At 45.0% G+C, this 27,090-nt stretch overlaps 1 protein-coding gene across 2 annotated transcripts in view; it reads left to right on the forward strand.

Annotated features, from left to right (window-relative positions):
• Positions 1-544: 544 nt before the first annotated feature.
• PIK3CA (phosphatidylinositol-4,5-bisphosphate 3-kinase catalytic subunit alpha) overlaps positions 545-27,090 on the forward strand; it is a 372,723-nt gene continuing 346,177 nt past the window's right edge. Inside the window, exon 1 of one of the 2 annotated variants that reach the window (XM_069213071.1) lies at positions 545-650. Coding sequence is in view for 1 of the 2 variants with exons in the window: in XM_069213070.1 (XP_069069171.1) it covers positions 13,646-13,997 (352 nt within the window). In the remaining variant the exon portion in view is untranslated. Of the gene's footprint in view, positions 651-13,474; positions 13,998-27,090 lie in introns of those variants that run through there. The other variant, XM_069213070.1, reaches the window with a different exon arrangement.

The raw sequence follows: 27,090 nt of genomic DNA on the forward strand, positions 1-27,090 counted from the left end.
GCTATGTATTGCATTTATATAATTTTTGGAAGATGGAAAAAATCTGCCATACTTTAGCTGAGATACATTTTGAAAACCGTAAACATTGTAATCTGTTTACATAGTGTCGAGAGGGAAGGAAGGAAACTCTTGAGAGAAGTCAAGTAGGGACATTTCATCAGAGATATATTGGCGAGGGGACAAAGTGTAACTACCTAACTGGTGTAACTTGTTGTGGTCGGGCCGACCCAAACTCACCTCTCACACCGGCAACAATCTCCGGGACGGACGAGACCGAGACGTCACTTCCGCGTCCCCATGTTGCCATGGGAACGCCCTCGGCATTGCTGACGCGTTTCCCTGTTGCCAGGGAAACGCTTGAAAACATCCGGGACGCCGAGGAAGGTAAAAGGGGGACCCGCGGACAGCCAGGAGAGGGAGAAGAAGGAGAGACAGCGGACGAGCAGAGCAAGGAGACAGAGGACGTACCGAGCGAGGAGACGGAGGACGTGCAGAGTGCTGAGACAGAGGCCGTGCAAAGTGAGGAGACGGAGGGTCGGAGTATCGAGTCCATTGAGGAAGGAGCCGAGGGAGGAGCCACGGACGAGAAAAGACCGGAGCAGGAACACCCAGGAGCCAGCCACGACCCCAGAGGGTCGTGGCTTACCAAGGTACGGTCCATTCTGGGAACGGGAGAGTTTAAATTAAAGAAGACACTTGGGAAGGGAAACGGGGGAGTTGGGGAAGGTAATAAAGGACGGGGCACAGGGGTAATAGAGATAAGGGGAGGAGACGGACACGCCCACGTAAACTTGCAAACCCGGTGTGCACGATAAAAATCCCGTCACCACGATTCCTTGTCCTGTGCACGGTTACCCCCACACCCTACCGTATTCCCCACAACCCTTCCCCTTCGTTATAAGGAAAATAGCCCAGAAAGCAACCCATCACTTACCTTGGCATTGTTCCTTTTCTCTTGCTGGTACTCCACTGGAGCCAGCCGCAGTACTCCACATTCACCGACCTAGGAGAGAAGAAGGAATACAGTGTTACCAGAAAGGAAGAAACCACAGTCCCAAAGAATCCCAGTGCGGACTAAAAATTATTTTGTTTGACTGGACTTAAAGAAAGGAGAGAACGAAAACAAATAAACCCTCATTTTGTTTAAACGTACTATCCGGTCTCAGTCTGGTTTATACCATTCAGCCTGCCACACTTTTTCTCTCTAAACTTCAGAGTACTACTTATAAAATCTCCTTCAGAAAACCTCTACACCTCTCTTCCACATATACCTCACGCTGACCATTCCAGAAGTTATGAAATCCCAGTCAAACCAATTAATGCAAAATTCCCACAGTTAAGTTAGTAGCATGCGTTCTGCTTACCATAACAGTTGGCAAGTACATTCCACCCGTACTCCAATTAATTCTATACTGTATTAGCTTTCTTGTCATTTTAGAATCCAAAACAAATGTTATCCATCTTCAGTTCAATTTTTGCACAAATATTAAACTTCAATCAACTATATTCTATATTTGAAATTCATCCTCAGATTTACTTGACTATCCACCTTCCGTGGTTTGAAGTTGAAGATTGGTAGAGGAACTGGAAAACACCATTTCTTCCCTGATGTGTCTGATTGTCTGAGGGAGATGAGTGAATCTCTTGTAGACAGATGAAGATGAAGAGTAAAGAGTACAATACTGATTCACAAGCCCAAGGGCAGTGAACTGTTTTGCGTGATGGACAATTGAAATTTGTCTATGCATCAACTACAATTTTGCTTTTGTTCTAGAGCTAGGCTTGCTTTTATATACATATCAACATTTGAGACCACCTCGGAAACAGATTGAAAAAGAGCGATGGAATGTAATTCCCCCATTTACTTGCATTCAATTTAATGAAATTTCAAGCTACAGAAAGTTAAAACACTCTCTGTTTCTGGCTTAAAAATATCAGGAGTCTCTGTAGTGTTGGCTTAACTGGTAAGAATCTTATATATGCCATCCTTTGATGTCACAGTGAAACATAGAATGTAAGCTCAGACTTGTGCTGTACGAGTTCAGTAGATGCCTGCTGTAAGGAGGGGAAGTCATCGTGCAAGGGTGAGGACTAAAACCTACCCTAAACACGGTTTCCTGTGAGAGATTGTTCTTTTATCGATCCAACAGTGGCGAAGAGCTCAGGTCTGTCAAATCAACCCATGTCCCACCCAGAATTTCAACAGTGAAGAACTTGAGGTATATCCGTGCGTGCGTGTGAAGCAGAGAAAGTTGCCGGGAAGGGTAGAAAACGTGGGGTACTTAATTTGTAACTTATAATGCAGTACATCGTAAACATAAGGCATGTTGGCCGATGTGTGTTGTTTTAAGGCTCATGTAGGAAGTTGGCTCTGTATGTGCTATTTCAAAGTAAGGAATAGCATGCACAGAGTCCAAGGGTTCCCCTTAGAGGTAAAATAGTGGTAAAAATAGATAATACTAATGCTCTATTTTGTGGTAGTGTGGTCGAGCAGTAGGCTTATCCAAGGAGTAGTGTTAAGCATTTGTTGTACATACACATAGGCAATAAATGAGGTACACACACTCAGAGACAAATCCAGCCAATAGGTTTTGTTATAGAAAAATATATTTTCTTAGTTTATTTTAAGAACCACAGGTTCAAATTCTACATGTAATATCTCATTCGAAAGGTATTGCAAGTAAGTACTTTAGGAACTTCAAATCATCAAAATTGCATGTATACTTTTCAAGTTATTCACAAATAGCTGTTTTAAAAGTGGACACAGTGCAATTTTCACAGTTCCTAGGGGAGGTAAGTATTTGTTAGGTTAACCAGGTAAGTAAGACACTTACAGGGCTTAGTTCTTGGTCCAAGGTAGCCCACCGTTGGGGGTTCAGAGCAACCCCAAAGTCACCACACCAGCAGCTCAGGGCCGGTCAGGTGCAGAGTTCAAAGTGGTGCCCAAAACACATAGGCTAGAATGGAGAGAAGGGGGTGCCCCGGTTCCGGTCTGCTTGCAGGTAAGTACCCGCGTCTTCGGAGGGCAGACCCGGGGGGTTTTGTAGGGCACCGGGGGGGACACAAGTCCACACAGAAATTTCACCCTCAGCGGCGCGGGGGCGGCCGGGTGCAGTGTAGAAACAAGCGTCGGGTTCGCAGTGTTAGTCTATGAGAGATCTCGGGATCTCTTCAGCGCTGCAGGCAGGCAAGGGGGGGGTTCCTCGGGGAAACCTCCACTTGATCAAGGGAGAGGGACTCCTGGGGGTCACTCCTCCAGTGAAAGTCCGGTCTTTCAGGTCCTGGGGGCTGCGGGTGCAGGGTCTCTCCCAGGTGTCGGGACTTTGGATTCAAAGAGTCGCGGTCCGGGGAAGCCTCGGGATTCCCTCTGCAGGCGGCGCTGTGGGGGCTCAGGGGGGACAGGTTTTTGTACTCACAGTCTTAGAGTAGTCCTGGGGTCCCTCCTGAGGTGTTGGATCGCCACCAGCCGAGTCGGGGTCGCCGGGTGCAGTGTTGCAAGTCTCACGCTTCTTGCGGGGAGCTTGCAGGGATCTTTAAAGCGGCTGGAAACAAAGTTGCAGCTTTTCTTGGAGCAGGTCCGCTGTCCTCGGGAGTTTCTTGTCTTTTCGAAGCAGGGGCAGTCCTCAGAGGATGTCGAGGTCGCTGGTCCCTTTGGAAGGCGTCGCTGGAGCAGGATCTTTGGAAGGCAGGAGACAGGCCGGTGAGTTTCTGGAGCCAAGGCAGTTGTCGTCTTCTGGTCTTCCGCTGCAGGGGTTTTCAGCTAGGCAGTCCTTCTTCTTGTAGTTGCAGGAATCTAATTTTCTAGGGTTCAGGGTAGCCCTTAAATACTAAATTTAAGGGCGTGTTTAGGTCTGGGGGGTTAGTAGCCAATGGCTACTAGCCCTGAGGGTGGGTACACCCTTTTTGTGCCTCCTCCCAAGGGGAGGGGGTCACAATCCTAACCCTATTGGGGGAATCCTCCATCTGCAAGATGGAGGATTTCTAAAAGTTAGAGTCACCTCAGCTCAGGACACCTTAGGGGCTGTCCTGACTGGCCAGTGACTCCTCCTTGTTTTTCTCATTATTTTCTCCGGCCTTGCCGCCAAAAGTGGGGCCTGGCCGGAGGGGGCGGGCAACTCCACTAAGCTGGAGTGCCCTGCTGGGCTGTGACAAAGGGGGGAGCCTTTGAGGCTCACCGCCAGGTGTCACAGTTCCTGCCTGGGGGAGGTGTTAGCATCTCCACCCAGTGCAGGCTTTGTTACTGGCCTCAGAGTGACAAAGGCACTCTCCCCATGGGGCCAGCAACATGTCTCTGGTGTGGCAGGCTGCTGGAACTAGTCAGCCTACACAGACAGTCGGTTAAGTTTCAGGGGGCACCTTTAAGGTGCCCTCTGGGGTGTATTTTGCAATAAACTGTACACTGGCATCAGTGTGCATTTATTGTGCTGAGAAGTTTGATACCAAACTTCCCAGTTTTCAGTGTAGCCATTATGGTGTTGTGGAGTTCGTGTTTGACAGACTCCCAGACCATATACTCTTATGGCTACCCTGCACTTACAATGTCTAAGGTTTTGTTTAGACACTGTAGGGGTACCATGCTCATGCACTGGTACCCTCACCTATGGTATAGTGCACCCTGCCTTAGGGCTGTAAGGCCTGCTAGAGGGGTGTCTTACCTATACTGCATAGGCAGTGAGAGGCTGGCATGGCACCCTGAGGGGAGTGCCATGTCAACTTACTCATTTTGTTCTCACTAGCACACACAGGCTTGTAAGCAGTGTGTCTGTGCTGAGTGAGGGGTCTCTAGGGTGGCATAAGACATGCTGCAGCCCTTAGAGACCTTCCTTGGCATCAGGGCCCTTGGTACTAGAAGTATCAGTTACAAGGGACTTATCTGAATGCCAGGGTGTGCCAATTGTGGATACAATGGTACATTTTAGGTGAAGGAACACTGGTGCTGGGGCCTGGTTAGCAGGGTCCCAGCACTCTTCTCAGTCAAGTCAGCATCAGTATCAGGCAAAAAGTGGGGGGTAACTGCAACAGGGAGCCATTTCTTTACAATCAACTACAATTTTGCTTTTGTTCTAGAGCTAGGCTTGCTTTTATATACATATCAACATTTGAGACCACCTCGGAAACAGATTGAAAAAGAGCGATGGAATGTAATTCCCCCATTTACTTGCATTCAATTTAATGAAATTTCAAGCAACAGAAAGTTAAAACACTCTCTGTTTCTGGCTTAAAAATATCAGGAGTCTCTGTAGTGTTGGCTTAACTGGTAAGAATCTTATATATGCCATCCTTTGATGTCACAGTGAAACATAGAATGTAAGCTCAGACTTGTGCTGTACGAGTTCAGTAGATGCCTGCTGTAAGGAGGGGAAGTCATCGTGCAAGGGTGAGGACTAAAACCTACCCTAAACACGGTTTCCTGTGAGAGATTGTTCTTTTATCGATCCAACAGTGGCGAAGAGCTCAGGTCTGTCAAATCAACCCATGTCCCACCCAGAATTTCAACAGTGAAGAACTTGAGGTATATCCGTGCGTGCGTGTGAAGCAGAGAAAGTTGCCGGGAAGGGTAGAAAACGTGGGGTACTTAATTTGTAACTTATAATGCAGTACATCGTAAACATAAGGCATGTTGGCCGATGTGTGTTGTTTTAAGGCTCACGCCAATCCTGGATGCCGCTGGGCCTGCGACACTACAGTGGGAATAACTACGCGACATTGCAGCAATAACTATTTCAGCTCCATTGTTCTCAAGGGATTTTGTCACGGAGGACATCTTTGTATTGTGAATTGCAAGAAGAGGTTTAAGGAATCGTGTTAGTGGTAAAGAGATTGAATGTTCTTTGAGGAGTCATCCTGAATGTAGACGTTCCGATAAAACATAGCACACTTTTCAGCCCATTAGAATATCCAAAAATGGCATGGGAGACAGTATAAATAGATACTATGGGTCCCATAATGTAAGAATGTGGAGATTCAAGTTATGTTATTGTAATGAAACACCATTTTTCTAAATGGGTAGAACTGCAAATAGTTTCAAAAGGAGATTCCTGTGCTGTGTTAACATTTTAAGATGAGATTGTTGTAAGAGAGGGGTTACCGAAGAAAATCATTAGCAACAATGGCTCACAATTCAAATCAACTGCTGTGGAATACTATTTAGTAAGAAATAGCATTTCTCGTGTAACTACAGTTTATCATCTAGCTGTTAACAGGACTGTAGAGTGCTTTAACAGGGTAATCAAAGGAGCCGTTCAATTAGCAGGTATGAATATCATAAATGGAACGCAGAAATAAAGAAAATGGTTTAGGCTTAGAAATGAACACACATTATTGTTACAGGATACAGACCATTTGAAATCATGAGAAGGTGGAAACCTTACAATAAAGTCAAACTAGGATTTGTGAGCTAATCAAAACTGATAGATTGCATACAAAAAAATGTTAGGATTACAAACATAGTGCTTTCAACCCCTACTTGAAGGTGGGGGATGGCCAAGAGAGAAAAAGACCTCAAAAAAGATGAGAGCACATTTTCAGAACCATTACGTGTAGTCAAATGGTTAAAGAATTCGGCAAGATTAAATGATGGAAAAGTATGGCATTAAAGTGGTTTGGCTTGCAGAAGTAACTCTGTTCTTAACATATAGTGCAGGTGCAGACAACCTAAAGATAATAGTGAAAGATGGTGGATTGGAAATGATAACGAAGTTAAACCAAGGGAGCAACAGGGGGTGGAAGGGTCAAAGGAGAAACAAGCACTTGCAATGCAATGAGTCTTGCGTTTGCTCGAGTTAGAGCTTTTAGTGTTGTGAATTCCTAACTGGACTTTTCGTGCCACAAAAATAAAAAATAAAACATAAAACAGTTGATATGAGACATAAGACATATGAAAGCCAATTCAAAGCACCAAGCCTCCATGAGCTTGAGTGTGGAGAAGAGACACAAAAGGAAAAAATAAGTTTGCTGCTATCAAAGGTATTGGCAAATGTGCAATTATCCATGTAAAAGGGTCGATGGCCAAGGCGGTAACAAAACTGCCCCTTGGATGATCAAACGTAAAGCATTTACCAATAATAACAAAGGATTTTTGAAAGGCAAGAACAGGTGATAGTGATGGGCGTGCTTAAAAGTCCACAGATAGATTACAACAGGCCAGAGCGCCTGCGTGCTCAACCTAAAAATGGCGAAAATAAGATTAAGTTACTCCATATTTGGAAGCTAAGATCGAGGATAATTCAGTTTGAAGGGAAGACCATGGTGGTGGCTCCAGTGGTGGTATGACTAACCCTGAAGGGCACCCAATTAAATTTCCTGCAAAAGTAAGAAATCACATATTAGAATAAATATAGGTAATGGTTTCTTTCTTAGATGTTATTGACATGAAAATGTATATTTTTTGTGTTGTATTTTTGAGAAGTTGTGTGTATATTCACTTGGCTGGTAATAATCGTCTATCTGTCATCGTTTGACGTCACAGTGTAAAATGATGTCATAGTGTAAGTGACTAACCTGACCTTAAACACACATTCCTGTGAAAGACTATTCTTTGATCGAACCCACAGCTTCTCACCTTATTTGGAAGTTTTGCACGTAATACTGTATTTACGATGTAAGTAACCACGCTTCTGCTGCTTTCCCTTCTGTGATCCTGAGACGTTATAGTTCTATTCAATTGTAGTTAATAAACATGTGAACCGAGAGAAGTAAGATTCAGTTGAGGTTTATTGGAGCACTCAACCCAATTTCCAATAGGGCCCCGTGAAGAGCACGACGCGGTCCAGTCTCTTCACGGGAGCTCTTGGGCCGGATGCATACGGCCAGGCAGAGGATAGGCTGGGGAGTGGGAGGTTTTCTCTGGGGAGGGCATAAAAAGGGAGAACATGGGCGCGGGCCATGATATCAATGTGATTCAGGCCACGCTTCGCGTGCTAGGCGAAGCTGGCAGCGTAGACCTGCTCAGGCCTGGGTAGGCATGATGTGTCCACCACGCGCAGCTGCACAGGGGGTAGCGGCAGCGACCTCCGCTTGCCGCTCCCCATTTAAGGGGCAGAAAAAGAGGGCAAAAAGGGGTTGGGGCGCAGCGCGTCCACCACCCCCTCCCACTAATATTAAAGGGGGGCCAGAGGGCGAGCCTCAGAGGGATGCAGGGCTGCAGGGAGGCTGGGGAGAGCGGGGTCATCTGGGGCCACGGCAGGCCCTTTGGGACTGGGCCTGGCTCAGGTGGGGCCTACTCAGTGGGTAGAGCAAGAGCTAGTTGAGCCACTAGGGCTTGAGCAGCCCCTATATCTAACCTTGACTGGGGCCCAAGTCTGATGCCACAGACTAGGTAAAGGGCAGGGACTGGGGGGCACCAAGGGGAAAGGGAAAAAAGATAGTGCTGCTGCAGGGGTCGCTGAGGGTGCACTGACTGGCGACAAGGATGAGGCAGCTGGCAAGGGGGCTAGGGGGCAGTTTGAGGAGGGTAGCCGACTGCAGGAGGTGTTTGAGGCACAACACCCCCTTTCCACTGACTAGTCGTTAGGGGATATGGAGGCCATAATTCAGGAACAGAGGAAACTGGTGGCGGAGACTGAGATCAGCCGGGTCAAACTTTACAAGGAGTGGGGGGAGGCAGAGGGGAGGTCCAGGAAGGCGAAGAGGAAGTCAGTGGGGGTTAGTTGGAACCAGGAAGAAGGGCATGGGTCAGAGAAGGGCAGATGGGTGTGGATTACACATGAGGAGCAGGGGACTGCTCAGAAACCCGGAGCGGCTGGTGGGACAGGCGGCATGACGGCAGCACCTTGCGCACACGGCCAGGCACGGTGCAGAGAGTCAGTGCCAGCATGAGAGGCTGGCAGAAAGGTGGTGAAGCCAACTGGGCGCAACACGGCCCCAGAACATTGGTCAGAAATGATAGAGAGGTCTTTGGCGGCCTTCTCTACACCGTGGGAACGCACGAAGCACATGCCTGGCTTACTCTACGGGGGTTTCAGGGTGGATGATGTATACGATATGGTGGATGCAGCTGGTGCTGATGAAGGAATGGGTGTGGATGAAGAGGAGGTGATTGAATTGGATTGTGAGGAGGATCTAGACGATTGGGAAGAAGGGGCGATTTAAGAAAAAGAAGTGAGCGGGGTGCACAGGAAGGGGCGGCGGCGCACGAGCGGCGCAAAACCCACTCCTGTTACTGTTTTGCAGGCTTCAACGTCTACCACACATGGGAACGAGGTCTCCCGCAAGGATGAAGGCAGGCACAAGTCATTGCCGGATGCTGGAATGACTGGTCATGGGGCCCAAGGTAAAAGAGGCTGGTGGGCACCATGGGGTGATCGGAGGGACAAGGCCGGCACGGCACAATACAGATCTATTGGTTTGGGGGACGATTCGATACACATGCAGCCTGATATAGGTGCGGTAGTTGCAGGCGGTAAGGATAAAGGGGGAGACAAGGTGCTGCTGGCACAAGGTGGGGACAAAGACACAGTGGTAAGTGGGGATAAGGACAATGAGGACAAGCGGGGGGCGGGACACAAGAAGAGACTCCCATCCATGGGACTCGCTATGCCTTTGGGGTCACATGTAGCAGACAAGACAAAAGCGAGGATATGGAGGCATGAATACCTTGACGTTTTCAAACTTTTGCACATGGATATTCAGGTGAAGGAAGGTTCTAAGAAAGAGGAGTGGGAATTGGCATGTAGGCCTAGGGTCTCCGATAACTATGGACAATTGGACCTCTGCTTTTTTTACTTACACCAGTATCTACTGGGAGAAATACCTAGACAGGGCCATTGCCATGTTTAAGTACATGGACATTATTCAGAAAGCCTAAATGCACTTCGGGGTTTTTGCATGGCTGAACTATGATGAAGCGTTCGAAGCCAGAGTTAGTATTAACTCCAAAAAACCATGGGGGAATGTGGATTTGGAATTATGGATGCAATGGATGGCATCTTTGCATTCGGCGGCATCCACCCACACAGCTAGAGGTCTCCCGGTAGTTTACAAGCCTTTACAGCAGCGTCCTGCTCAGGGAGGGGCAGGTATGCCTCAGAGGACTCAGGTACCTAGCTCAGGAGCATGCTAGAACTTCAACAAGGGGTTTGCTCCAGGCACCCCTGTAAATGTAAACACAAGTTTTCCAAATGTGGGGGTAAGCACCCAGTCATGCAATGTTTTTCAATTGCCAGTCCGGCCGAGAAGTGGAGGTCTACCAGGGGCAAAGGGAGCCAAGGCGCTCCTGGGCCAAAGGGCACCTACTCCAATTAGGTTGGAGGGGTTACTTCCTTGGTTGCGCGTGTACCCCGATACTGACAAAGCGCTCAAATTGGAATGGGGTTTCAGAGATGGCTTCCGGGTGGGATATCAGGGGCCACGGGTAAGGAGATGGGCGGATAATTTGCAGTCAGCTAAGACCATGCCAGAAGTAGTTGTGGCAAAATTGAGCAAGGAGGTGGCAGAGGGCAGAATTTTGGGCCCTTTTTATGATTCGCCCATGGAGGATTTGATCACCTCACCTTTGGGAGTGGTACCAAAAAAAGAGCAGAGGGGATTTTAGGCTGATTCATCATTTGTCATGGCCTGAAAGGGCATTGGTGAATGATTTCATAGCGCCGAAAGATACAAGGATGATATATGCCACTGTGGATGATGCCATTCGGCTCATACGGGGTGTGGGAGAGGTGCTGAGCTGGCCAAGTGCGATATCAAGGCAGCTTTTCGGCTGCTCCCCATTCACTCAGATGATATTTCTTTGCTTGGTATGCAGTTGGGGGTGGCATATACGTGGACAGAGTGCTGCCTATGGGGTGTGCAATTTCCTGTGCGTTGTTCGAGGCTTTTAGTACCTTCTTGCAGTGGGTTTTTGTTCAGGTGAGTGGACATCGGATGGTGTCACACTATCTAGATGATTTTCTTTTTGTAGGGATATCACAGTCGGACTTGTGTTGCAGGGCACTGCAGTGTTTTGAGCAGTTGGGACAAGATTATGGGGTACCGTTAGCCCCGGAGAAAACAGAGACCCCTAGTTGGGTATTGACTTTTTTGGGTATAGAACTGGACACGAGGGAGTTCATAGCTCGTCTACCCCGGCGGTGAAGGTTGAAGAGAGTCTGCTATTTATGAGGTAGATCGGTTTGAAGCGGAAGATTCAACTGCGTGTGGCTCAACAACTACTGGGTTTTCTTAATTTTGCATGTAGAGTGGTACGGGGTGGTAGGACTTTTTGCAGGCAAATGGGGTTGGCCATGTCAAGTGCATCCCTCCTATATCACTGGATTAGGTTGACCATAGGTCTGTGAGAAGACGTTAACCTATGGGACCTGTTTTTGACACAGTTTAACGGGGTCTCAATGTCTTTCCGTGAGGAGGACACAGTTTGGCAGGTGCAGATTTTTTGGGATGTGGCAAGTGCAGCGGGTTTTGGTCTGCCCAATGGTTGAGTCAAGGTAGGAGCATTGCCTTTTTGGAATTCTTTTCTCTGCTGGTGGCTTTGTCAGTGTGAGTAGACATACTGGCTAACAGAACAGTGATGTTTCATGTGGACAACTTGACGGTGGTTGATTTGGTGAACAGAGGGTGAGGGATCTTAGAGTACTGCGGTTGCTGAGGAGGTTTATTTTACGTTGCTTAACTTTGAATATAACATTTAAGGCTGTGCATATTCCAGGAGTAAACAGTTCCATTGCAGGTTCCCTGTTTCGTTTGCAGTGCAGCGTTTCTGCCAGTTGGCCCCCAGTGCAGAAGAGCACAAGACAGCGGTCCCGACAGACATTTGGGAGTGGGGGGCATGATAGTCATGAGACTGGTGGAGAGGTCTCTAGCAGAATCAACCCTCAGGAGTTACCGCCTAGCATGGTGGGAATTTCAGGATTTTGAAGTTTGCAGGGGACAGTTTTGGAGACAGGAACAAGGAATGCTTGAGGCTCAAGTGATGTGTTTTGTTATATTTCTGATTATGAGGGGTTTATCACCAGCCACGATTGGGGGCAAGTTGGCAAGGGTGTCTTTTTATGAGAAGTTGTTTTTTGGCTGGGACCCGGTGAGGAATGACGTTCTGGGCAAAATGCTGAAAGGGTGGGAGAGAATCCACACAGGATCAGTCTTTGTTCGTGAAGCCATTACATTTGAGTTGCTTTTGGAGATCTTGCCTAGAGGGTTTGTGCTGGGTGGCAGTAGATGGGGGAGGGTGGAGAGTCAGATGCGGGCTTGTCCACCCTTCCAGTGGAGGAAAAATAAGCAAGTGAAGGATGACAGACTGGGGAGGCATGAGTCAGGCAGGGGATAAAAAGGAAAGGGCGATGTGTGGAAATGGAAGTGGAAATTGGGTGAGCAAAGGATAAGTGGTGGATTGAAGTGAGGATGGAAGACGGGGCGTCACAAGGGTAAAGATGAAAAGCTGTTCATTTAAAGTTCCGGTTATGTTGATGCTTTATCATGATGAGCAAGCCTGTCCTAATAAATGGCCTTTTACACTAATCAACGGGGGCCAGAGTTTATGTCCCGCTAGGGCCCCGTGTAGAGCAGGACCCAGTCCAGTCTCTTCACGGTAGCTCTCGGGTCAGATGCAGACGGCCAGGCAAAGGATAGGCTGGGGAGTGGGAGGATTCTCTGGGAAGGGCTTAAAAGGGGGTGGGGCTGGAGGATCTGCCTCTTCAGCGCCAGCTAGTCACGCTGCGCAGAGGTTGGCCTCCCACCCGCCCTACAAGTAGGAAGAGGAGAAGGATGGGTCAGGTGTGAGGGTGTTTGACAGGGGTGGGGACTTTCGTTGCTAGTTTTAGGGCAGGTTGCTCGGTGTGGGCAGTAAATGGGGGAGGGTGGAGAGTCAAATGCTGGCTTGTCCACCCTTCCAGGGGGGAAAAAGAAGTAGGTGAAGGATGACAGACGTGGAGGCACGAATCAGGCGGGGATTAAAAGAAAAGGGGGATGTGTGGGAATGGAAGTGGAAATTGGATGAGCAAAGGATAAGTGGTGGATTGAAATGAGGATGGAAGACGGGGAGTTACAAGGTTAAAGATGAAAAGTTGTTCATTTAAAGTTCCAGTTATGTTGATGTTTTATCATGATGATGAGCAAGCCTGTCCCAATAAATGGCCTTTTACACTAATCAACCAGCGTCGGAGTCTATGTCCCCACAGCCTAGAACATTAACATTGTTTTAAAGTATAACAATCAGTGAACATAGAATGTGAGTAATAACATGGGCAGCACAGTCGAATAGAATATTAACACTATAACATAGTCTTTCCCGGGAAAAGAAGGAAATTTTAATTTATGCAAATTGGCCTCCGCTCCTTCAACAAAAATATTTCTCCACGCAGCCAGCTGCGAAAATCGTGACTTCCATTCTTATAGGGTGCTATTTTTACTAATTACCGAGTCTTTCTTCCTCCCACCCCTGAGCTGTCATGCTAGGTCTTTCTATTCTGTCTTTGTGTACTCCAGGCACGCTTGTGCGTGTCACCGGAGTGGCCGCGAGCTCCTTACTTCCGGCTCTCTTCCTGCTTCCGGCTTGGGGGCGGGGGTGGGAAGAAGTAGAAGTGTCTGGGACTGCAATGCGTCCTGGCCGCTAGAGCCGCGCGGGGATGCACGGCCAGCGGGAGGATCTCTGTGTGTTTGCGGACAGGTAGCCCCCGTTTCTACCCTAGCTGGGACGCGCACCCCGTGAGCCGCCATGCCTCCGCGGCCCTCCTCCGGGGAGCTATGGGGCATGCACCTGATGCCTCCGCGCATCACGGTGGAGTGCCTCCTGCCCAACGGCATGCTAGTGCCGCTCGAGTGCCTGCGCGAGGCCACCCTGCTCTCCATCAAGCACGAGCTCTTCCGCGAGGCTCGCAAGTACCCCCTGCAGCAGCTGCTCCAAGACGAGGCCTCTTACATCTTCGTCAGCGTCACCCAGGACGCCGAGCGAGAGGAGTTCTTTGACGAGACCCGCCGCCTCTGCGACCTGCGGCTCTTCAAGCCCTTCCTGAAGGCGATCGAGCCGGTGGGCAACCGAGAGGAGAAAATCCTGAACCGGGAGATAGGTGAGTGCATGGGTTTGTCCCACAACTGCTGCCATGGTCACGCATAGGGGAACAACAGATCTGTAGCCTGGTGCACTTGATGCCCGGGGCTGTCACGAGACTGAACCGTAAACTGGGGACCTGATAAGCCCATGGAAAGATCTAACAAGATGCCATGGGCTGTCATGACCACGCACGTGGACCAAGGTCTCAGACCGACATAAAGGCGTTATTAAATAGAGGCCAAAACAGTTGTTTTGTATCCCGCCAGTGAGTGCAGCGATTATGTGAGTTATAGAGACCAAAATAGTTGTTATGTATCCCGCCAGTGAGTGCAGCGAGTATGCGAGTTGGCAAAGACCTAACAAAGCTCATGGGTTTCCTGCAGAGAAGCAAGAACCGAGAGATAGGATAATTCCTCCAGTGTATTCCACCCGGTGTAAAAGGCTGCAGTGGTTTGCACAGCTCAGCGCATCGAAGCCTGCGATTGTCATAAAGAACAAGAGGGTGGGGATGGTAGAGTTCGCCGATGTGTTCACGCGATGCCCAAAGCAGTCCTTCGAGGATGCACGGAGATCGATAAGTAGTGACCTGAAATCTATGGCTTTAGATAGAAACACAATCTCATATGCGAGTCTGACTTGAGGAACGCGTTTCCCACTTGGTACCCACAGCTGAGAGGCAGATGTTCAGATTCGGAGACATTGCTGAATGCAAACGTGCACCACCTGATGCTCTTTCCAGCTAAAACTCGTTGACCACATGAGGTGGAAGATGAGCTTGGGAATATGTGTAACTGTGCTGCTTGTGTGTGTGTCTACCCACCACATTCTCGCGCGTTCTAAATACTTGCCAATATGTGAAGACGTACACAGGCAAATAAACATCTTTAACACGAAGTTTACTCCATACCAACCCTCTAGATAAAAGGTAGTGGTCAGCCTTTTCCATTTCCTGGCAGTTGTACTGATATCAGCTCCTACCAACATAATGTAATCAGAATTAGCTGCTTACAACTTAAGTAACATGGCAATAGCTTAAAGTGACATTACGCAGCACATCTTCCTCTCTCAACAATGTAAAAAGAACACTGTGGCAAAACAGAGTAGTACATAATGCAAAAAGACACCGTCCAAACAAGGTAGCAAAATATTTAACAAAAATACCTCCCACAGCATATCGACCGTTAGCCCAAATTAACCATTAGCTCCATCTTCCTCCCCACAAACATTTCACATCTGGTATGCGCTTCCTAGTATCATCTTCCTCATTCATACTCCCCTCAACCACATCGTCTTCCTCATAATCAATCACAAAATCATCTCTCCCCTGTTCATCCAGTACTCCTTCCACACTCTTTCTGTTAGCACCTCTCTGGGCTTCCTGTGTAGGTACCTGCCCATCTCCAATTAAAAAATCCAAATACACATCTAACATATTACCCCATCCTCTGCAGTTTTCATGCACATTTGTCCCTTTTCATCTCAGCAATCCTTCTTAAATTCCAGACTTTGTCATCACTTATGCGCATCATGATCCTCAAGACTTAAACACCCTGAAGAGGTTCTGAAAATTGACTCTCACCCTTCCTTACTCTCCATGGTTTCTTTACTTCAACCCATATCCACCACATGATCTTTCAAAGGCCCCATTTTAGAGTCATAATATTCCTCCTGTTTCGTATGGATGTTAATTATTTCTTTCAGTTCATCCATCATATTACCCCTAAATGACTCCTGAATTAACCTGTCAGGATTACCTATCTCCCTTAATGTTAAAAGGAGAACAAACAGTCATATTATTAGCTGTTGTTCGGTACATCTACACTGTTCTAAAAATTTGTATCTCCTAGTCTTTGTTGTTATCCAGTGGTAACTGAATATTCCACTTCAATACTTCAGGGCTCATACTGTAGTATAGCTTGAATACTAAAAACAACAAGTGATGGACGGAATGCTGAACATTGTCAAACACTCACCCCCAGTCACAGATCTGGGTTTCATCCATCGTTCTTTTGCTCACCATGCCACCCCAGTTTGGACCCAGCCATATGCAAATCAGTCTTGACCCTGTTCCTCATGGGAACAGTCCAGCCCGAACTGCCAAGCCAGGTCCTCACTGGACCGGAAACAAGCATCCTGGGACCGGTTTCGGGGTGTCACCCCTCATCAGCCAGGCTAGCTTGAATCCAGTGGCATGGGAAGCACAGGACCCATGTCTGGGCATACCCTTCCCACTTAGGGCGACAAAGCAAAAACAAGTGATGGACGGAATGCTGAACATTGTCAAACACTCACCCCCAGTCACAGATCTGGGTTTAATCCATCGTTCTTTTGCTCACCATGCCACCCCAGTTTGTTGTTTTTGCTTTGTCGCCCTAAGTGGGAAGGGTATGCCCAGACATGGGTCCCGTGCTTCCCATGCCACTGGATTCAAGCTAGCCTGGCTGATGAGGGGTGAAACCCCGAAACCGGTCCCAGGATGCTTGTTTCCAGCCCATGGGGAACAGGGTCAAGACTGATGTGCATATGGCTGGGTCCAAACTGAAATGGCATGGGCAGCAAAAAAACAATGGATTTAGGCCCAGATCACTGTACTGGGGGTGAATGTTTGACAATGTTCAGCATTCCGTCCATCACTTGTTGTTTTAACTTGAATACTAGCAAGTCTATTATTTTGCCACCTTTCTGCAGATCAACATACTGGGTCTATAGGTGGTAGTAAACAATAATTCCAGGGTTGGGATCCCCATTTGAGTCTACGCAAGCCTACTAATTTGCATGCTTTAGGGTTTTTTACAGCTCTTCTTTAATTGCCTCCCATACTGAGAAATGTTGGAAATTTGCTGCTGACAAGAGCAGAAGTAAGACTTCTTCCAGGGTTGGGGAAAAAGATAGGAGAGAAAGGGGGCTTGTAAACACTTAACACATTTTCGTATCAGCAAACCTACACATGCATATTTGCTTTTGCTAAAATGCAGTTCACAAATATTTGCTAGGAGTACGGTGTACTGGCCTACTTCTGTAAATTCTTATGAATTCATGGAAGTTGTTAATCTGCACTATTGCAAGGACCTACACCATGGGTTCACTTTTGTGACTTTCTTTAATAATTGGGCCCCTGATAACCAATACTTTTTGTTTTTATTAAAATTCCATGTCTTTCTTTCACTGAGTGCGCAAGTGTTCTGCTCTTTCACAAGGAGCATATCGGCACACAAAGTAGTTTTGTTCACCTCTAGGAACATCTGTGGCAATGTGTACTTTTTGAGACCAAAAAATAATTTTGCGTTTTGCCAACAGTTATGATGGTGAGGGCCAGGAACTCCTGCAAAAATAAAGTTGTATAAAAACCGTGTCAAAACAGTATAAGCATTGACAAAACCAAAAGGCTGTCCACCAGTGTCAGATCTATTGGCTTGGCCAATGCCTTTTTTTTCATGTTGCCCATAATCTTGTTAGCAGTGGTTACAGTTGATTTTTCCATTAGGAGTATTTGTGGGAAACACTAGCATGGATCAACACATTTTACTAACTTCAAAGAAATGGTACCTAAAAAGTTCATAGTAGTTTAGCAAAACTATTTTTTCCTAGTTGCATTTATTTGTGAACATTTTATTTTGAAAGCAAATAATCCTCAATTTTGCTTTCAATGTTCTCCAGATACTTGCATCTAATCGGAGAGCATTCTAGGAACATTATACATAGCCTCATATTGTTAAACTTTGTGAACATGTGTACACATTTTTATGCTGAAACAACTGTGAATAGTGCAGTCCAACTCATCCTAATAATAAAGGCCCTGCGTTAATGAACCATAAGTACAAGTTCAAACAGCATGAATATATAGGCACAAATATTCAACTGCAGACAATGCCCTTCCCTGATCATTAATGTGGTACTTTAAAATTGGTAGCCAAAGTGTTTGCGTTGTTGTGGTATGGGCCTACTTGTCCCAGGGACAAAAGAAACATGAAAACGTGTTGTCCATGACGCTAAAAAATATTTCCGAGGCGTCGGGCAACAGGAATTCCACACCCCTGCAGTTATTACTTCCTTGTCATCTCCTGTTCCTGTGGTGACACAGCGTCCCCACTCCTTTAAAACTTGCATGAGAAATTATTGTACTCAACAAATTGGGATCAAAACCACTCTGCGTGGAGGCATCACTATCACATCTTGTAGCACTACAAAATCCTTTTGCATTTCTGCGCCACACAAACATACACTCATTCTTTAACAATTGATGGATATTAAATGCTTTACATGCAAACTTCTTTACATACTTCACACTACACTACACCAACCCTAAGAAGGATCTCATTTTTTCCTTGTTCATAGTTGCTGGAGCCATCTTAATTGCCTCAACCAATATATTTTTTGGTGTGACTCCCTACCCACTCAAAAATGACCAAAATAGGCAACTGATTCCACCACAAATTAGCATTTGGTGTATTCCACTGTCAGACCCTTTTAACTCAAGATGCCTACACGTTTTTCTGACACTTCGTTATGTTTATTCTTGTCTTTCCCTACATTGATATATTGTCCGTGAAACATTTCACATTAGACATTTTTCCAAACAATTGGTGCACTGAACACCACAAAACAGCAGCCAATCAGAAAGACATTGTCATAGCTTAATAGCATCCCATAGGGGTTAAGTTACTATCCTCATGCAAGGAAATCAGATGGTATACGGCCGATAAGTCTGTTGTAGGGAAACGCTTAGCATCTTTGACAAGGGCTGACATTTCAGATATGTAATGGAAACTCGTTGATGAGTATGTCATTATTCAAATGGTCTAGGTCAATGTACAGTCTAATTTTGCCATTGCTGCGCCTCGCTCTGACAGTAGGAGCAATCCAGTCTGATGACTCCACTCTTTGTTACTTCAACGTCCACTGATTTTTCCAGCTCCTTCTCAACCTCATCTCCTCACTTTATGTATTTTAGAGCAAGCATCCTGCTTTATCAATCTGGTTTTTAAAACCAGTTAAAATATCAATCCTGCCAATAAGAACACTTGGACATACTTTACCCAGCACACTCCCCTTCATCAACTACCATGACTGGTTTCAGGCTACTAGGTTTCAAAGTTATATGCAGGTTGCTTTAGTCACACCAACCCAAAACTGATGGACCTTTTTTGCTACATATAGTTTTCCTACCGCCATGGGGTTTATGAACCTAAGATCAGTGTTCTAAACCCTAATAAATAAATTCTTTCGCCTCAGTACCTGTGCAATTTAATGCCTGGTTTGTTAAGTCTAGAGCCTAGTTTTTGTTCAGTTGTCTTTTTCCAAACATGTTAATTTATGATAGTATATGGGCAATCTGTACCAGCATAAATTTGCAAATTTACCCATCCTAGAGACATGGTACAAATTTTCTTTTTCTTCACTTGCATTTCTGTTATTCATACCTCTAATCTTAATATTTTTTATTTTCTTAAATATTTTGGAAAAATGATCAACAATAACACGTGGCACATTTTTTTTCTTAATGCTGGACGCGTCTTACTATATGCCAAATGTACACTGCTATCACATCGCTAACATCTTAATCCTTCTCTGTTCTTCTCTGTAACCGCCAAGTCCTCTCTTTGAACCATCATCCTACACCTTACCTACCATTTTAAAAAGCCTGTCACCAACGTAAATATTGATCGCTTTTGCATTTCTGCTTGACACGTCTGCTTTTCTGGCTGTAGCCAAAATGTCTTTCATTTCTACGTGCCCGTTTACCCACAACAGTTTTTGGATGGCTGTATCCCTGATTTCCATAACTACCTGGCCCCTTAGTAAATCTTCCTGCAAATTTCAAAACCTGCAATCCAAAGATAACCTTTTATGGTTTGCCACATATTGAACAATAGTTCTGTTGAGTTATTGTTTCCTTTGGAAGAACTTGTCATAGTTCCAATACATAAATTTCTGGGAAAATACCAATCAAAATCACTAATGGCTTTTTCAAAAACATTTATATCACCTCCAATCCTGTATCCTTATCCCTGTGATTGTGTACTTTTAAGCCTTCTGGATCAATAGTGTAAAAAAAAATATTTATTTTTTTCTGTTCAGCTGACATCTTCCTCTCTTCATCAACTGTAGCAATGTAGTTCATAAAATAAGCCTTTCATTCTTGCCACTTCACGCACAAATTACCACCAGCAAGCTAGAAAGCTTGTTGGGCTGGTAAAGCAAATTTGAGTGCACTTGTACCAATGGTCAGGTGTTCCCCTGTTAAACGTGAAAAGTAAGTTAAAATAGATAATTTAGAAGAACTCAACACATGAGGAACCTTGCTTATACCATAACCTGATGCTCAGGCTAAACAAACAATTTAATATTCCCAGTAGTGCATAAATACAGTGCAAACGAGCCAACGTTGTACATACTTCATGTCTGTAGCTTGCCTTGATATGTACTAGGAAATCTAGAACCCAAATGTTTGAAGTCTCGACACATACTACATACCTTAATTCCCCTAAACATGCACAGACATCTAGTGATCAAACCATCCGTTTTCCATTACAGGCGTGAACATCAATAGGTAGGTAGGTAATTCTAAAAAGTGAGCTCAGTGACAAACCTTATTGTAGACATTGCTAAAACTCTGCCCTGCAGTCGTAGGGAAAGGTTATGAGGCAGAAAGAGATGAGGAACGCTACCACATTCAACTTAATGTTAAAATTACACAACCGGCATCAAGTTGGTAAGTGTCATTAAAAAGGGTATGGGTTGGGAACTTAAGTCTTCCATCTACTCTGTCCTGCCTGGGTGGTGTTACTGGTTTCCCCAGGATTTTAAGTCTTAAATACCCAGGCCCTCTTAGTGCGGTTATGAACATTCCCAAGATCCATTAGATGTTTAACTCCTATTTATATCCCAGAGGTTCCTGGCAATCCTAGCACAGGTCACTTATAATAATTCGTTTTGGCTATTTATAGGTACTATTGCCGTCAAAACACACACCCACTACACCTGTAGTAAGCTATGTGGGTGTTACCGTGAAAATCCATTGCTTGTCTAAGGTTAACAGTAGAGGAGTGTTGAGTGCATCGTCATTGCATGTTCCTTGTTAACCTTAGCAGCCTGTTTCACATTATTGGCACTCTATTGTCGAGTCACTGACGACCTCCAGAGTTCTATTAGCATGCGCTAAGTGCCATAGTTTACAAAAAGACTGAAGTAGCACATTAGTCCTCACAGGGCCTCCTGTATAGGTTCCAAAATATAGGACGAGACATTTTTAAGTTGAACCTTTTGGGAAGTGACTTCTGTTAAACATATATTTGTGCCACACTTACATTATCATTGAAATATATATATTGAGGCTGAGGAGAGTCTCTAAACATTAGTAATATAGAAGTGTGCATGTGTGTAAATATTGCAGGTGACAACACGAGTAATTACCAGTTATTATTGAGTCATTTAAATTAACTAAAAATAAACTGTTTTGTTTGTTATTTTTAGGCATTTGTTTTGGTTGCTAGGCTGTTTTTTTTTTTTTTAATGAGTGCGGTTCATGCCTTTGATACTCATGCTTTCTTTGACGTGTATTTGATACACATCATTGTCTTGCAATGTTTTTAGAGACAGACTCGGTGACTAGTGTTTGTCACAGTGGCAACAATAGGGCGTGCTAAATGTCAATGACACTAAAAGGATTTTGAAAGTGTGTGTGTGTGTATATATATATATATTTTGCGGTTCTGTGTGACATGCTACTGTTGTAAAGGTTGTAAAGATATAAATAATTCATTTTGGCTTATTTTAGAGGATAGTATATTTTTTAAAACCGCTGTAGAGGCCACCATATTTCTGTTGTTGGCTCTGAACAGCATAGAATTAATAAAGATTTTTCTGGAGGTCACAGGCTTGTAATTCACTTTCATGTGTAGGCAATAGTTCAGATTTCCTTTCTCTGGGCACAAAGGCCGGGCTATTATACCAAAGCACATTACACTAACAAAATGTTCAGGTTTGTGCAATGTTGTATGCAGCCTGAAACATAAATGACCACATAATTAACCCACCTTAAAGGTACACCTCGCTGCAGTGGCACTGGGTATTTAATGCTTTAGCACTGAATTATGATCTCCTTCTGCACTTGTACTATACTTGTTTTACAATAAAAATCTGTCTACAGTGCCTACGCTAACATGGAAATCCTTGGAGATGTGTGAACTGCAGATAGGGACTTTGTAACCAACCGCACTCTTACGCAAAATTATGGGGCCCAAGTGTAGAGTGGTAGCGTATCCCTGAGACTGTCAACTGAGAGCTAGTGATAGGTCTTGGGAGGAACCCCCTGTTCCTCCTCCGTGCAACAGAGGCGAGCTTTATGTCCTTCACAACCACCACAGCGTATTCTCGGTCTAAGCTGTCTGCAGCTCATGAACTATCTCGTAGACGCTGAGTTAATAGGTTGCTTTATAATGTGCTGTTTCAGAAAAGGGTTGAGGTACTATACCTAATATTTATCAGTGACAATTCATACATGTATCTCTTCCTGCTCATATTTTTGCTGGGGACTATATTCATAGTGAGCCTGACCCCATGAGAACGATATGTTGCATTGCCTTAAGTTGCTTCTGCATAGATTAGATCTGGCTAATTTGTTAAGTCCTATAGTAACATTGCACATTTTGTATTGGCAGACTGTGCAATCCTATATAAACACACAGACATGACAACTCAAACAAGAAAAATAAACTTGCAATGCATGTTAAAAAGCACAGATGTGCAATGATGTAGATGTCTGCAAAATCTTCTGGAGAAAGTGTGCTCCAGCCCTTAATAAACTGTTATGAAATTAAAAGTACGGTCCTTGGACCAACATAAGATATCTGGTCCTTTTTCACATGAAAAGGACAGCTACGACTCTGTGATTTCATTTGATTGCAGCTGCAGTGTCTGCATTGACTCTACCAGGTTTAAATGTGTCAGGCAACACTCTTTCATCCTCCTGAGATTGAAAAAATGAAAGTAACTGGAGTAGGTGGCAGTAGCATATGCTGGTTACAGCACTTTGTAACCACAGAACTGTGATTGGAAACTCAATTGTGTGTTTTGGTTTGGAGTGTAATGGATCTGTGCCAGGTGCCACAGCAACCCTCCCGGGCCTGTCGCTGCAGGAGGGAGGGCACAACAAGGCCTCCATCTTGGGAGTGTTTTTGCCTCATTCTTACAGACTGGCTGTGATACCCTAGAGATGCAACTGTTTCTAGTGTGTTTAACCTTTATAGCACCAAACAAGCCACACACAGGCACCTTCATGGCATTTTAATCCAGAGAATGAGGGGAGTCAAAAGAGTGTGGAGCAATGAAAAAGGGGCGGACATGTGTTTATCCTGGTTAAACCTTTTAAAGAAATTATTCCTCTACATTGGCAAAACCAGCCTAACTTTTAAAAACATTGATTGTATACAAGGAGAATAACAGAAGAGGCAGCTTATCTGGAAATGAATTATAGTGATTTTGTTATGAATTGGACCCACTTTGCAGCGATATGAAATGGCAAATCATGTTTTACCAAGCGCTATATAAACAATGAAAAAAAAAAAAAAGGTATTCCAAGACTGCCCCAACATGCACAAGACCAAGAACCCTAGGTGGGAGGATGTTGCGTATGGGCCACAGCTGCCGACTTTGAAGCTGGGGAACCTGGTTCAAGTCACGGTGCCAGCTCAGCATCCTGTGATTCTGGGCAAATCAGTTCATCTCCCCTTGCTCCCAAAAATGAATGTTCTTGTGTAATGTAACCAGTACTCATCTAAAACGCTGCAATACCTTTGTATCGAGTTCAGGCTGTATAAACCTGCAAAAAAAAATAAGGCGATCCAATACCTTTGTGTCGAGGATTGCACTACAAAAAAAAAACGGCAAAAAAATAAATAAACAACAAAGACCCCCCCCCAGACTTTGCAAAGAAACAGCAAGATGCCCAAAACTAAGAAAGTCGAAGAAACATGCTGCCATGAGTGCTAAGCTGCGAGGCCAAAGTAAAAATAGTGTGCCACACTAAGGTACATGGCTGATTGTGCAGTAATCCATGTAACGGGGTAAGTCTCTAAGGCGGTATCAAAATGGCCTGAAGGTGGGACAAACATAAAGCATTTACCAACGTCATCAAAGGATTTTTGAAAGGCAGGCCCAGGAACGAAATAAAGTGATGGGCGTGGTTAAAGTCTACAGAATAGATTACAAAAGGTCGAAAAGCAGCGCTTGTGCACCGCTATGCCCAACCTTGGCTTGCGTGTAGAATGGAACCCTCCCCCCTTTCACATACTAGACCATAACAGGGATGTGGAATTCCTATCGCCCGACGCCCGGGACATCTGGTTTGTGGTCAAGGGCAACAAGTTTTTATGTTTACTTTGTCCTTGGGACAAGTAGGCCCAACCCCCTGCAGCACAAACCCTTTGGCTGCCTGTTTACAGAGAGTGGAACTCTCTGCAGTTGAGGTAATGTGTTTCCAAAAGATAAAGCTGTTCGAACTTGTATTTAGGGTTCATTATTTGAAAGCCTTCATTATTAGGGTGAGTGCTGTAAATAAATGTTTTAAGGTCACACTTCACTACTGACGTTGGTTCCAGTACAAAAAAAAAAGAAAACGTGTACACACATGTTTGAAAAGTTTAGACTAAGGGGCTAAGTATAATGCTTCCAGAATGCTCTCTGGTTATATGCAAATTAAGTGTCATTTAGTAAAATGTGCTGATGCATGCTAGTATTTCCCAAAAAATTCTAATGGAAAATCAGTGTAACCATTTTCAGCACGATTATGGGAAGCATGAAAAACAAACACTGACAAAGCCAACTGATCTGAAATATTTTTATAAGTCTTTTAGTTTCATCAATGCGTGTCTTGTTTTGACATGGCTTTTGTAATACTTTATTGTTGTGGGAGCTACCAGGCCCTCAACATTGTAACAAACACTGGCAAAACCCCCTAAAAAGTTTTTGAACTCTAAAAGCACACGTTGCCACCAGCGGCATAACAAAGGCCCCGCAGCCGCCCTCCAGCACAGCACCTGCCCTGAGTGAGTCTGGAGAGGGGGCTCCTCCATGTTCTTTGCAAAGGGGCACCCTCCAGTTTTGTTACGTCACTGATTGCCACTGTAGTTCCCGACACTGAACAAAACTACTTTGTGTGGCAATATGCTCCTTGTGGAAGAGCAGAATGCGATCACTCACAGTAAAGCCAGCCGAAAGAGAGAGAAATAGAAGTTTAATAAAAACAAAATGTCTTTGTTAATACCAGACCTAATTAGGGACCAAGACCCACATGTAGGTAGCTTTTTGCATGTCGCAAACAGCGACTTTCTCTGTTTGCGACGTGCAAAAAGCACATTGCGATGCACAAGCCCAGTTTTGCGATTCAGTTACCTGGTTAGTGAATCACAAAACGGGTTTGCGACTCGCAATTAGTAAGGGGTGTTCCCTTCCTAATTGCGACTCGCAGTGCAATGTAGGATTGTTTTGTGACCGCGGGCGCAAACCAATCGCAGTTTGCATCCATTTCAAATGGGTGCTAACACTTTCGCAAAAGGGAAGGGATCCCCATGGGACCCCTTCCCCATTGTGAATGTCACTGCAAACATTTTCTCAGAGCAGGCAGTGGTCCTGCGGACCACTGCCCGCTCTGAAAAAATTAAACGAAAACGTTTCATTTTTCGTTTTTGTTATGTATCTCGTTTTCCTTTAAAGAAAACGGGCTGCATTACAAAAAGAAAAAAAAACTGCTTTATTGAAAAGCAGTCACAGACATGGTTGTCTGCTGTCTCCAGCAGGCCACCACTTGCGAAGGAGTCGCAAATTGCGACCCACCTCATGATTATTCATGAGGTGGGCATTTGCGAAGCCCTTGCGAATCACAGATGGTGTCAAGGACACCATCCTACATTCGGATTTGTGACTCGCAATTTGCAGGTCACAAATCTGAACCTACCTATATGTGGCCCCAAATTTTTTAAGAAAGTCACAAAAGTGCACCCATGGTATATGTCGTACCCCTGTAAAATATTTGTGAACTGTATTTTAGCATGGGTAAATACGATGTGTAGATTTGCTCATGTGAAAATCTATTGAGCATTTGCAAGTTCATTTTCCCTCTAACCACTTTCTTCCCAACCCTGGAAGAAGTTCTAATTCTGCCATTGTCAGGAGTAAATGTCCAACCTTTCTTATTATGGGAAAATTTTAGAGAGAAGCTGGTAAAAATCTTTAAAACATGCAGGTTAGTAGGTTTGCAGACTCAAAGGCATTCCTGGAACTATTGCTTACTGCTTCCTCCAGCCCCAGTATGCAGATCTGCAGAAAGGTGGCAAAATAAGGAAATTGCTACAGTAGGGATTGAAACTGCAAGTATTCAAGCCCTACTATGGTAGTAGCCCTGGCATAATCAGAGAGGCTATTAATTGCGGCCATAATTTGTCGCCACACTACATGGCACCAAAGGGACAAGTAGATCTTTTTACAGGACAAGTAGATTTGAGAAGCAACCTTTCCCCTGGACAAGTAGATATTTTAATAAATTCCACACCCCTGTCATATATAGGGGTTGCGATTTAGTGAAATTTGACCTGGATTTTGGCCCCCTTTAGTGACTACACTGTGGTAGATTGTTACCCGCAGATATTAGCCTATTACTTAATTTGCTGCCGCCTTGCAGGGAATGACAACAGCTTCTGCAGCTGTTAAGTGTCCGCATATGAAAATGTCCTGTACATTTTTCTGCCATTCCACCGCTTACCCCAGCCTCGCGGAGAGGTTAAATAAAGTAATCCTAGAGTTGGGAATTTTTGTCCCAGTTAGAAGTGCATCATGTCTTTCTATTTATTTGGTTGACACGGAGATTTACACTCCTCCTTTCTCTTACCTATTAAGCAGTTTGGCTTCATTGCTTTTGCACCCCGGCCATGAATCTTTAAATAGTGTTCCATACGTGTCCTCGTGCCCTGCAGCATTAGTTTAGTAAAGCTGCTGCTATGGCTCATTTTCAGACCGGAGCAGATCTCGTGCCGAGCTAGGGCGGAAGCAGCAACTGGCAACTTGCTTCCAAAGGCGGGCTTCAGCGTGTGTAGATATGTGTTAGTTAGGCCAGA

This window comes from Pleurodeles waltl, chromosome 11 (genome assembly GCF_031143425.1).
Source record: "Pleurodeles waltl isolate 20211129_DDA chromosome 11, aPleWal1.hap1.20221129, whole genome shotgun sequence".
Classification (NCBI taxonomy): domain Eukaryota; kingdom Metazoa; phylum Chordata; class Amphibia; order Caudata; family Salamandridae; genus Pleurodeles; species Pleurodeles waltl.